The following is a 12,178-nucleotide window of genomic DNA, read 5'->3' as shown; positions in this document are numbered from 1 at the left end:
AATAACTTTTATTTTTTTAAACTACAAAATTATGGCTAGATAACTATACTTTTATTCAGTGAATGAAACATTCAAGCCTGAAATAAAGTTTTTAAATGATTTTTAGTTGTTCAAATGATAAACAGCCGTTTCAAAAGTCAGTGACCCAGCTCAAACAGTTGATTATCTTTTATGGCAGAGGCAGAGATTGTTTTTACTTCGGCAGAGCTGTCAGCTGCCTTTAGAGAATAGGTACCTACTGATTACTACTAATAAACCTGGTTGCTTGTTAGAAGTATGGATGATGTGAACGGGTATGAACCTCGGTGAACAGTCAATGTCAAATGATAATTGATAGAGACTGAAGAGTGAATCAGTGTAGTGAAACAGTGTCGGTAAAACCTCCACAGTTGTTGGTAGCCTGTATACTTTAAGTTTTGACTTTGTAGTGGTATTCATAAAATATGATTCAAGTTATTTTATACATATAAAGTTATCGTGTCACAGCGCTTCAATATATAAGTTCGAGTAACCAATTTATTTGTTACTGTGTACACTGCCTTTCTAAGCAAAAAGTTTTGCTTTTAGATTTATGAAAAATTTGACACATCTCCACGTGGTGTCTGCCACGATTTTGTGCTACGTTTTCAATTCTTCATATTTACTACGATTATTTATTAATTTTAAACTCGAAAATATTTTATAGCCGAAAATGGAGTCGTTAAATTTGTCTAAATTGAATTTATCTAGCGTGCGAGGTCATGCATCTGATGAAAATAAATCTAAAGCTGAAGTTCCTGATGATTCTTTTGTAAGTAAAGATTTTTAGTTCAATAAAATTGTTATTTTAATTCGTAAATAGTTGTTGTTGCTTACATTTAAAATTGTATTTAACTAATTACTACTAGCTCCAAACATCTGTTTCAGTATTTTTTCTTATAAAATGTACTTACATATTATTTGAATGAAATTAATTTACGTTTTCAGTAAACTCAAATATTTGTTCCAGTCGGTGTTTGTTCCTGACAATGATTATGAGTGTGAATACAATGATGCAATCTGGCAGAACCTTTTAGAACAAGATGCAGAGAGGCCCACTATACACTTACAGTCACCTCAGGTAAGGGAATAGGATTTATCCAATTTATTTTTCTTGCACGCATGATGTGCTGAGTTGATTATTATTATAATAAAATAAAATTTGTGCAACATATTCTATCTTTCACAATATATTGTAATTATTAATATTATGCAATACAATAGCCAGACTTATCATCCATCTCCATACTATGGGACTTAAAAGGATATGAGGCAGGGAATCACTTGCTACTTTTGATTAAATTTTATTTGATGAAATTAAAAAAAAAATCAAAATGATTTCACATGTGAAATTTCACTAGCAATCATGATTTGCAAAGTACACATGATGATGGATTAGTAATGACAGTTTCTGGTCAGAAACAAATATGATTTTGATATTTGCGACAAATTATTTCAAGGAATATAATACTTTACTACTTAAAATTTTATTTTTAATAATCTCTCTTGTAATATTGGGGTTAAAAGTTTACAGTTATAATAAATAATCTGTCAAAATAGTAATGTGTAAAGAACTATAATCACCTTCAAAGTAAGCTCCCTCAGAAACTATATTTGATAGTCACTTACACAAACAAATAATCTAATCATTAAAACATTATTTAATAATATTTTCAAGGATGGAGATAAGTGATTGTTGCAAATTCTCCTTTATATATTCTACCGAATGAATACAGGTGTCACAAAGTGGTAAATGTAATTTAGGACAGGATGCTGTCTAGATTATGGTTACCACAATGGCACATATCCGCTGTGAAGCAGTGTAAGCATTATTGTGTTTCCGTCAGAAGTGTGCGAAAGAAAAACAGTATTATGTAGCTAGTGAAATTACTGGGCAAACAAGACTTAACATCTTATGTCTCAAGGTGCCACACACAATTATTGTAGTACCACTGAGAATTTTTGGATTTTTCAAGAATCCTGAGTAGCACTGCATTTTAATGGGCAATGTATATATCAATTACCATCAGCTGTATGTCCTGCTTGTCTCGTCCCTTATTGTGAAAAAAAAGTCCAGTGGAGCTATATCTGGTATTCTATTTGATAGGTTGATAGCGCTCAGCAAAGACTATTGCTAAATCAGTGGTGTGATATTTCATCTGCATACACATATATACTGCACTAAGTTTAGTTCATCAGATAAAAAGATCTGATGGTAGAGGTTGATAGATCTTACATATATTATTTTTTCAATATTGTGTAACACTGGTCCAAGCAGTGAGCCTTGGGTATGCCTTCTGTTTACCTAAAAAGGATCAATTCAATTGATTTTTAAAATATCTTTATTAACCAATCAATTATTTACGTAGAAGACCAGTCGACCAGTGTAAGTAGATCCTATTAGTACCTTATCATTATTTTAGGTATTGTTTTGTGAGAACTTCAGCCCTATTAAAAACATGTTTTCACTGTGAAAAAATATATATTACAATTCAAATAAATTACAGTGTATTTGGGACATAAAAAAGGACCTTTTTACAATATTTTATGAAAAAAAATTTTTTTTTGTGAAAGAAAAAAATAAAAAACCAAGTACTTGGAAACTTTTTGAATTTTTCACATAAAGTTTGAGGTTATGTGAAAAAAAGTGTGACACAAAAGTTGTAGATCTTTTCACTACTTAACTACAACTTTGCAATTTAACTTTTTGCAAGAACTTGTAGTTTTGGTGGAAATCGAGATAAATGGTTGTTAATCCTAAAACAATACCCCCCCAATTTTTTTTCAATTCCATACCTCAGATCGCCTGTAATTTCTTTTTCTTTTCATTTTTGTTATATTCTCATCCTTTTCCAATAAGTTTCATCCTATTATTATTATTTTTCACTTTTTATCATTTTCAAAGGCTTCTGCACAGGTCTATAAAGAATAAAACAGCAATTCAAATTACTATATTTTCTTTCTATAAACAGGATTTTAAATCAATTATGGAACATCAAAAATATATTAAATAAAATGTTTATTCACCGGCGTAATAAGTAGTCTAATAGCAAATAGTTTATGAATAACTTTTGAAATATGGTTAGTAATTAGAGGTGTTGCATTGAAGGTTTTTAAATTAATTTAATTCAACTGTTTTTTGTCAATGGTCAACAGTCTGAAAAACTGTTAAGTCGTCAAAAATCGGTTAATGCATTTATTAATAGGTTTTTATTAGGTTCATGTTATATTAATAACATTGCTAAATTTAATTTATATGTTGTACCTATTCCGTCAATATAATATCAAGTCAACGTATTCGTTCGCAAATTCGTCAACTGTTTTGAATTAAGCTGTTTTAGTGAGGCATTCAATTTCTTCATTTATTGCGAGTTACGGGCGAAGACGTTGATTGAATTTATTAGCTTATTATGTTCAACAGGTTTTTTCGTTGAAGAAAAACAGTTAATTCATTAACAAATATAAAACTGTTAATAAAAACAGTTTATTGATTTAACGACCACCTCTATTAGTAATTGTTTATTTGGTGTTGTGCAGCTCCAGTTCCGCGGCGCGTTGGTTCAGCAGCTGCGTGCGGTGAGCCGGCAGCTAGAGCTGGGAGTGGGCACGTTGCATGCCGCCGTCGCGTTGCTCGACCTGTTCATGGATGCGCACCGACTTCGACCTGACCGCCTCACGCATGTGGCTCTTGCCTGCCTCTCGCTTGCAGGTATTGCTGTCGCATTGAACATACGAAACAGGAGTTTTTCACCAGTCTGAGGCTTCATTGCACAGGAAGCCGGCTAGATTATGGGTACCACAACGGCGCCTATTTCTGCCGTGAAGCAGTAATGTGTAAACATTATTGTGTTTCGGTCCGAAGGGCGCCGTAGCTAGTGAAATTATTGGGCAAATAAGACTTAACATGTTATGCCTCAAGGTGACGAGCGCAATTGTAGTGCCCAGCTCAGAATTTTTGGGTTTTTCAAGAATCTTGAGTGGCACTGTGTACAACCCGTAGCTTAGTACCATACATGAAACTCGCGAAGTAGCCATATACAATTAAACACTGCACTACTCTATTGCACTAAACCACATGTGGGTTGAATGGTACACACATTTACAGTACTGGCCTATTCTGGTCAGAAGCAACAACACATTTTTTTTTTTTTTTTTTTTTTGCGCCCAAGCAAGGGAATGGGCTACCCTCCGGGATAACGACGGGAGGGAGGTGGTGAATGCTCATGCATACCAACGCAGCCTAAGTCTGCGTTGGTTATGTGGGACTCACGTGAAACCTAGGTGCCTACCCACTAAACACCACCTGCAGTTGGCTTTGGGCAGGTGCCCTCTAAGCCTTCATCGAAGGCGACCTTCTCATGGGGAGAGAGAGGCGCAAGCGGCACTCCCTATGGAGTTTCCGCTGGGATATTGCACAGAGGGTGCTATCTAATTGGGACTAGTCACATCAGAAGGATGATCACAAAATAGAGGTGAGTGCGTCTGATTGTCCCCGGATGCCAAGAGGCGTTCCAGGTCAGACGATAGTTTGTTAGGGGGATCGGAGAGGGCGTGTCTGGGCCTCCTGACTTGATGACGTGAAGGAGGGGAGGCGGTATAATCCGCTGCCTCCTTAATCAAGGGATTTGGGTGATTGTCTGAGGACTTAAAGAAAGTTTCAGACAAGCACTTAAGGTGTTGTTGGATGGTGGGGAGCTCTAAGTCCCGGTGAAGGTCTGCGTTTCTAACACACCAGTGGGCATTGACAGCCTTACGGCAGAAAATGGATTGAACTGTTTGTAATTTGTCTATAATGTTGGGTTTCGCATGAGCGAAAACTGGAGCAGCGTAAGTCAAAACCGGTCGAATGCAAACCTTGAAGAGTGTTCGCTTGTTCCTAAAAGACATTTTACTGTGCCTACCTAACATACTGTTTAGGCGGTACAGATAGAAGCGGGCGGTTCCGGTCACCTTCTTGACGTGAGGCCTGAAGGTGAGTTGGGAGTCGAGGGTCACACCCAAGTACTTGGTTGTGGACCTGAAGGGGATAGGGGAGCCTAATAGATGAATGGGTCGATCCAGGCAGAAGCGTCTGCGCTTAAAATCAAAACGGACTGCGGAGCTTTTATCCGGGTTGACCTCAATACGCCATTTCCTAAACCAGTCACCTAGCTCATTAACTGAGCGTTGGAGCCTGGAGAGGACTGAAGAAATCTGTTGGGACTGGACGTAGAGAGCGGTATCGTCTGCGAAAAGAGAGAGTTGGACTCCATTTCTAGGGATGGGAATATCGTTGGTATACGATATGTATAGAAGTGGTGAGAGCACTGAGCCCTGTGGTACCCCAGCCGTGAGCAGGCGAGGGGAGGAGAGGACACCTTCGTGTCTGAAACGAAAGGTACGTTTGTGAAGATAAGAAGCTACTATGTGGACTAATCGGGATGGGAGGCCTAGAGCGTGGAGTTTATATATTAGGCCTTCGTGCCAGACTTTGTCAAAAGCCTTGGCGACGTCGAAGAAGACAGCGATTGTCTTCTTACGTTTGGGATAGAACCCGCTGTAGATGTACTCTACAATGCGGTGGACTTGCTGAGGACAAGAGTGTTTAGCACGAAAGCCGAATTGTTGGTTTATTATTAGGGGAGGGCCGTCCGTTGGAAAGAGATGCTTTCTCATACGGAACAGAATAACCCGTTCAAAGACTTTCCCCATAGCCTTGAGGAGGCTGATGGGGCGATGGTTGGAGGGGATATTGAGGGGTTTTCCTGGTTTAGGGCTCCCTATAACTATGGCCTCTTTCCAAGCGGTTGGAAAGAAGCAGTGGTCGAGGCAGGCGTTGAAGAGAAGGACAAGAAAGAAGATCACCTGCTCGGGGAAGTGTTTGAGCGCCAGGTTGGAAATACCGTCGGCTCCTGGAGCTTTGCGAGGTTTTAATCCACGGATGATGGATTTAACCTCCTCTACAGAAGTTGGAATGGGATCGTCGGTGAGAGGCATTGAGTTCAGACGGCTGACCTCATTCTCCACCGACGCTACGTGGAGGGGTTCGAAAGAAGAAGTGCTGGGTGAGCATTGTGAAGCAATGCTTTCAGCAAAACACTCCGCTTTATCCCTGTCCTCGAAAGCTGTACTGCCGTCGGGGCGTATCAAAGGCGGAGTGTGGAGTATTGCGTCAGTACGAAGGGCTTTCGCCACTTTGTAATACGCCTGGTGTGAAGGGGATATGTTCTCCATGAGTGAATCCCAATTGGAATTCCTCAATTCGGAGAGACGTAACCTAACTTGGCTTTGGAGGAAGTTAGCGCGTGACCTATAGTTGGGCGTTGGGTACTTGGCGGCTCTTCTGAGAGCTGCATTCTTGGCTCTAATGAGGTTCATGACATCAAGCGGGAGCTTATGGCTGTTAACCTTAACCACCCGCTCGTTGTCATGGAGAGCGGACTGCACTGTTTGAGTAAGTGCTTTTACCGTGATGTCAATCTTATCCGTACTATCGAAATAGTTGGACGAGATTGCATACGGTGAATTGTGGGCATCAAAAGTTGATGCAAGAGACTCCCTATAACCCTCCCAGTTGGTGAGGGTTTTAGGGTGTATGGCGGTAGGAGTGGGGGCATGGGGCCCGAGCTTGAGGGAGACTGGACGATGGTCGGAGCCCAGGTCATCGAGTGGTTCAATCGCCCTTAAATTAAGAGCGACACCCTTGACCAAGGCGATGTCTAGAATATCGGGAGAGTGTGCTACGTTATCCGGGTAGTGTGTTGGAGAGATGGGACTTAGGACGTCTAAGTCCATAGACCTAACTAGACGGCGGAGCTTGATGCCATTCCCGTTTGTGGATAGGCACTTCCAGTCAGTGTGTTTGGAGTTGAAGTCCCCAAACAAGATGACTGAGTCACCTAGAGAGAGGAGAGTCTCAAGGTCGCTCTGGAGAGGGATCTTGAGAGTAGGGAGGTAGATTGAGGCTATGATCAGAGACGGATGACCTGACATGCCCAACTGACAGACGGTTGCTTCCATGTTGGTAAGCACTGGAGTAGCGATTTGCGAGCAATGAAGGGATCTCTTATAGTAAATGGCTGTGCCTCCGCCACGACGGTCGTCGGCTCTGCCATTGTGTATAAGAGAATAGGAAGGGATCGATAATCCCTTTGAAGCGTCGGGTTTAAGGAATGTTTCCTGGATAAGCAATAGGTCGATGTCCTTATTGCGAACAAATTCCTTAATCTCTGGGAGGTTGGTGCGCAGGCCGCGCGTATTGAATGAGACAAGTGTTAAGCCCTGAGGCTTCACTCGCCCCATGTTCGGTGTTGAAGCGTTACGCGATTGGGACATTAATACATAGAGTTCACCAGGTCTTGGTGCTCTATCATTGCAATAAGGCGCTCATGTGGAGACCTAGCTGCTTTAAATTTATTGGCGAGAATGTTGAATTCTTTAATATCGAATTCTCCATTCTTCAAGAAACTCAGGGGGTTTTGCACTCCTGAGTCTGGTTGCGTAGGTGTTGCCCATCTGCGGCCACTCGGGGTGACTTGCACAGGGCGGGAATTGACATTTGATGTCTGGGAGACCGGGGCTGCTTGTCTCCAAGAAGTGGAGAGTAAAGGCCCGGTTGTCCTCTTCCTCAGTTGAGGGAAGTTCGTGCCAGTGGCCGGAGGTGGCCCTGGTTTTGGAGGCTGCTTCTTAGCAGGCTTCGATGTTGAGGGACGAGGGGCGCGGGGACATCCGCGGTAGTTCGCGGGATGTCCTTCCTGCCCACAAAGGACGCAAGCTGGAGGAGTCTCCGCATCGCGGGTGCGTTTGCACTCCTTTGTTGTGTGTGGCTCTAGGCACTTGACGCACCTAGGCGGGGCTGAGCAGTTTGCAGCTGCGTGGCCATAAAGCTGGCAGCGATGGCACTGCCCTGGGAAGCCCCTTCTGTGTGGAGCTTCAACACGGATGTTTGAGAGCCCACATACGATGAGCTCTCTCTTGAAAATTTCCCTCGACTCGGGGACATTGGTGAGGATGACCAGAGCCAATGGGTATTTCCTGCCGGATCGGCTGTACATTTTGTGTACAGCCTCGGCCTTGAACCCTTGTTTGGTCAGGTCCTCTAGGATGATCTCACTGGGGAGTTCATATGGGACGCCACGTAGGATGGCTTTCACTTTGCGCTCTTCCGGGAGCGCATAGGTGTGATAAGCCACACTCTTATGAGTAAGGAGGCGAGTGAGGACTCGGAAGTCCTCCGTAGTCGGGACGACTACGCGGATGGCTTCACCCGTGTTTGTGGCTCGGGTGTATTGCACCTTTTTGTCGGCGCAGAGCTGAGCAACATAAGTCCACTTTGCCTTGTCTCGTATGAAGATAGGCGGTGGGGGCTTATTAGCAGGGAGGACAGGCGTGCAGCGCGTGGCTGGCTTCATGGAAGAGGTGACAGAGACCTCGGGCAAGCTAATGTCGAGAGACATTAGAGGAACAGGGGTTACCGCGGAGAGTACGTTATCCGACGTGGTTGCTGAGCGCTTGGACTGGCGCTTCTTCCTGGATTGAACCAGTTTGAAAGGTTCACCAGATGGACAACGGGAGGTGTTGACAACGGAGCCAGTGACGGTTCCGTTGTCAGAGTCCTCAGAGGAGGACTGGACTGGCCGCTTTCGGCCGCAGGAGGCGGAGTCGGAGAACTCCATGTCCTCGGGCGCGGGTTTGTGAGCGGAGGGCTCATCGGGGGACGCGGGAGAGTCAGCAAGGGGCTGACTTGGAGTGTTGACCACGGAGGAGAGGCTATCGGCTAGCGATTGGTCGAATTTGATATTTGCGGCTTTAAGCAAAGCCGCAATCTGGACTATGAGGGCGCTGCGAGGGTCCTTTGATGGAGCCATACTGTTGAAGAAGCCTCCCCGCCGAGGGCAGGGAGCAACGGGGGTTGGAAGTGGTGACGCGGCTATCCCTAATGGTTATAGCCGCGAACCGTCACCCTTGGGAAAGCCCAAGTGCAATGGGATCGGGTCGTCCGGTTTCTCTCAGGTCAGGAGGCCTGAGAAACGCACCGGGTCAACGTTAGCCGAGTTAGTTGTCACCGTTAGGTATCCTTCAGCTCAACCGCGATGGCACGCAACTCACTTACTACAACAAAAATTGCTGTAAGCAAGCTGCGGGCCGGAACGAATTCGACGTAACCAGTCGAACTTGGCGTAGTATACGTACTCGTACCACACGTAGCGGAGCTGCGTAGCGTAGCACTGGGCGTAGCGTGGCGGCGTAGCGGAGCGTGAGCACAGGCGCGTGAAGTAGTCTGCTCGGCGCGGGGGCCGAGACGAGAATGCGACGACGCAACAACACATAGATTCGTATTCATTATACTAATAAGAAAAAGAATAACGAAGGCGCGAGCTAATTGTCAGAAAGAGCCATCTATCGTTATATTTTAACACTACAAATAATATTAAGAACATAAAAATTGCTGTACACAGCATCTTAAGCTAACATCTCAATAGCGTGTTGTAAAACTGAACAGCGCCACCTAGTTTGGCATTACAACAACTATATATATCATTTCACTCAGTGAACTGTACCACTTATACGCACTGCATTGTTTATGGGTAGGGGGTATCAATTACCATCTCAGTTGAACGTCCTGCCCGTCTCGGCCTTTATTTTCATAAAAAATAAAACGAAACATAATTTATAATCTGTATCATTTGGCAGCCAAGAGCGAGGAGAAAATGAGCCGCGCGCCCACCGTGAAGTCGCTGTGCCAGGCGAGCGGCGTGTCGCTGTGCGGGCGCACGTTCCGGCAGGTGGAGTGGACGGTGGGCTCGCACGCGCGCTGGCGGCTGCTGGCGCCCACGCCCGCCTCGTTCGCGGCGCTGCTGGCGCCCCAGCTGCTGCGGGGCGACGACCCCGGGCCACGCTCGTACCCCGCGCGCCTGCGACGTGACGCCGCGCGGCTGCTGCACGACTACCTCGACTTGACGCTCTCAGGTGACTGCTAACCCACATGCGAAATCTAAATACATATATTACAAATTTGCAGCTTTCAAGAAACTTTTGGGACACTCTTGTTCTGTCTGCCTTCATAAATTATTCGTAACAAATAACATCTGCTCACTGTTTCTGCCCCCGATTTGAATACAGGGATCATCATTTTTTTCCTCATATGAGAAATGAATTTATTATTAATATATACATAATAGAATGCAAAAAATAAAAATTATATCTCACCAACAAGTAACTCAACATTTTTGAAATTGATATTAGGATAAACTTATTTTCAGTCGATACCTATAAGTAGGTGGTCGACTAGTAGTTGGGGATGACACAATCCATTTTATATAGGACTAATTTAATTTGAGTTTTAGATATTTGTTTAGTTGTTTTTTTAAAGAAATATCTAAGACTTTAGTGGTTAAAATATGAAATTGTCGTTTTGTACGAAAAAACACTCATTCTTCAAGACAAATAGACCTTCAAAGAGTGCACCTAAGAGACTGGTAATATCCACTCATCATCTGCTAGATCACCATAGGCCCGTTCATTCTTCTATTTCATAATAAATAACGGTTTAATACGATAAATAATTTTTCCTTCGTTTTTCTTACCACGAAATTATGTATTGGCAGACCCACCCACTATATACTCGTTGATAAATAATAAGCAGTTCGAGTGTATGATATGGTCAATAGTGTCATAGCCGGTCGTGGGCGATGCTAACAATGTACGGTGCACTTTCCAGACGTGCGGCTGACTGTATTGGAGAGCGACGTGGTGGGCAGCGCCTGCGTGGCGTGCACGCGGGCTGCGCTCGGCCTGCCCGCCTGGCCGCCCTGGCTGGCTGCGCGCGCGCACCGCCCGCCCGACCGCGTGGCGCCGCTGGCCCGCCTACTGCACAGGTACAACTCCCCCCACGTCAGCTACTTACCTACACTCCCCCCTCCCACGTCATCTCCTCACCTACATTCCCCCCCACGTCAGCTACTTACCTACACTCCCCCCTCCCACGTCATCTCCTCACCTACATTCCCCCCCACGTCAGCTACTTACCTACACTCCCCCCTCCCACGTCATCTCCTCACCTACATTCTCCCCCACGTCAGCTACTTACCTACACTCCCCCCTCCCACGTCATCTCCTCACCTACATTCCCCCCCACGTCAGCTACTTACCTACACTCCCCCCTCCCACGTCATCTCCTCACCTACATTCCCCCCCACGTCAGCTACTTACCTACACTCCCCCCTCCCACGTCACCTACACTCCCCCCCCAAGTCAGTTCCTCACCCACCCCCCACCCCCGAGTCGGCTGCGCACCTACCCCCCACCCCCACGTCTGCTGCGCACCTACACTCCTACGCACCTAAAATCCTAACACATGTGTAATATATTATTTGCTGGCGAAATACCACAATAAAGTATAAAATCAGTCAGTGTCTGGAATAGGCAGAACACAAGTCCAAAGCAGTGCTAATTTCTAGCAGAAAGCAGTTTGAAATTATAATGCTGAGAGTTGGGGCAAACGAGAGAGAATCACAACTATTTATCCAATATTTACAGCGGCCTTATAACTTATAAAAGGTCGAACTCTTTAAAGCACCACACTATGAAAATCAAATACATTCATATACTGATTTTTTTGACTGTATTTGTAGGGTTTACATATTAGTTAATAGACTGTATTAGGTCGCTACTAGATAGTTACAATTAGCACATTTCTATGACTTTATTCAATTACTACAAAATTAAGTCAATATGTATATGAGCTGATATAATGAAGCACTCGGTTGCTGCTCTGAGTAAACTGCTCACCTTACGCGGTTAAGATTGCTGATCGGGCGAATCGACTTAAATTACATTATTAAAATAATTATTTGTTCGATACTCAAACAGTATTTTTTTAGGTTACGTCAAGATGTAACCAATGATCGTACAGTACCGCACACCTCAGTTCCTCAACTGAATTGTTTTTGCATATAAATATGTATTAAGAGTTAGTGGGTTATATTAATGTTGATGGATAGTGAGGAGTGAGTATTGATGTCCTACTCAACTTATTTATGCGACAAATCAGAGAATGTAGGTGCGTGAAGGCATCGGTGGGTTTCGTAGCGTATCTGACATGATGCGAAAATCACTAACAACACCAAAGGCACAAAGCCTATACCTTGATCCGATCTTTCTTCTTGTTTCTTGAGTTTTT

The 12,178-nt window shown here is 44.0% G+C and overlaps 1 protein-coding gene across 1 annotated transcript in view; it reads left to right on the top strand.

Moving 5' to 3' along the window:
• The first annotated feature begins 273 nt into the window (after nucleotides 1-273).
• LOC126975564 (cyclin-J) overlaps nucleotides 274-12,178 on the top strand; it is a 19,817-nt gene continuing 7,912 nt past the window's right edge. The window contains exons 1-5 of the mRNA XM_050823509.1: nucleotides 274-790; nucleotides 989-1,099; nucleotides 3,556-3,727; nucleotides 9,691-9,966; nucleotides 10,718-10,874. Coding sequence (XP_050679466.1) covers nucleotides 692-790; nucleotides 989-1,099; nucleotides 3,556-3,727; nucleotides 9,691-9,966; nucleotides 10,718-10,874 — 815 coding nt within the window. The 5' untranslated portion in view covers nucleotides 274-691. The remainder of the gene's footprint in view (nucleotides 791-988; nucleotides 1,100-3,555; nucleotides 3,728-9,690; nucleotides 9,967-10,717; nucleotides 10,875-12,178) is intronic.

Source organism: Leptidea sinapis, chromosome 36, assembly GCF_905404315.1.
Source record: "Leptidea sinapis chromosome 36, ilLepSina1.1, whole genome shotgun sequence".
Taxonomy (NCBI): Eukaryota; Metazoa; Arthropoda; class Insecta; order Lepidoptera; family Pieridae; genus Leptidea; species Leptidea sinapis.
The sequence above is the reverse complement of the archived record's forward strand: the minus strand, read 5'-3'. Positions and strand labels throughout refer to the sequence as shown.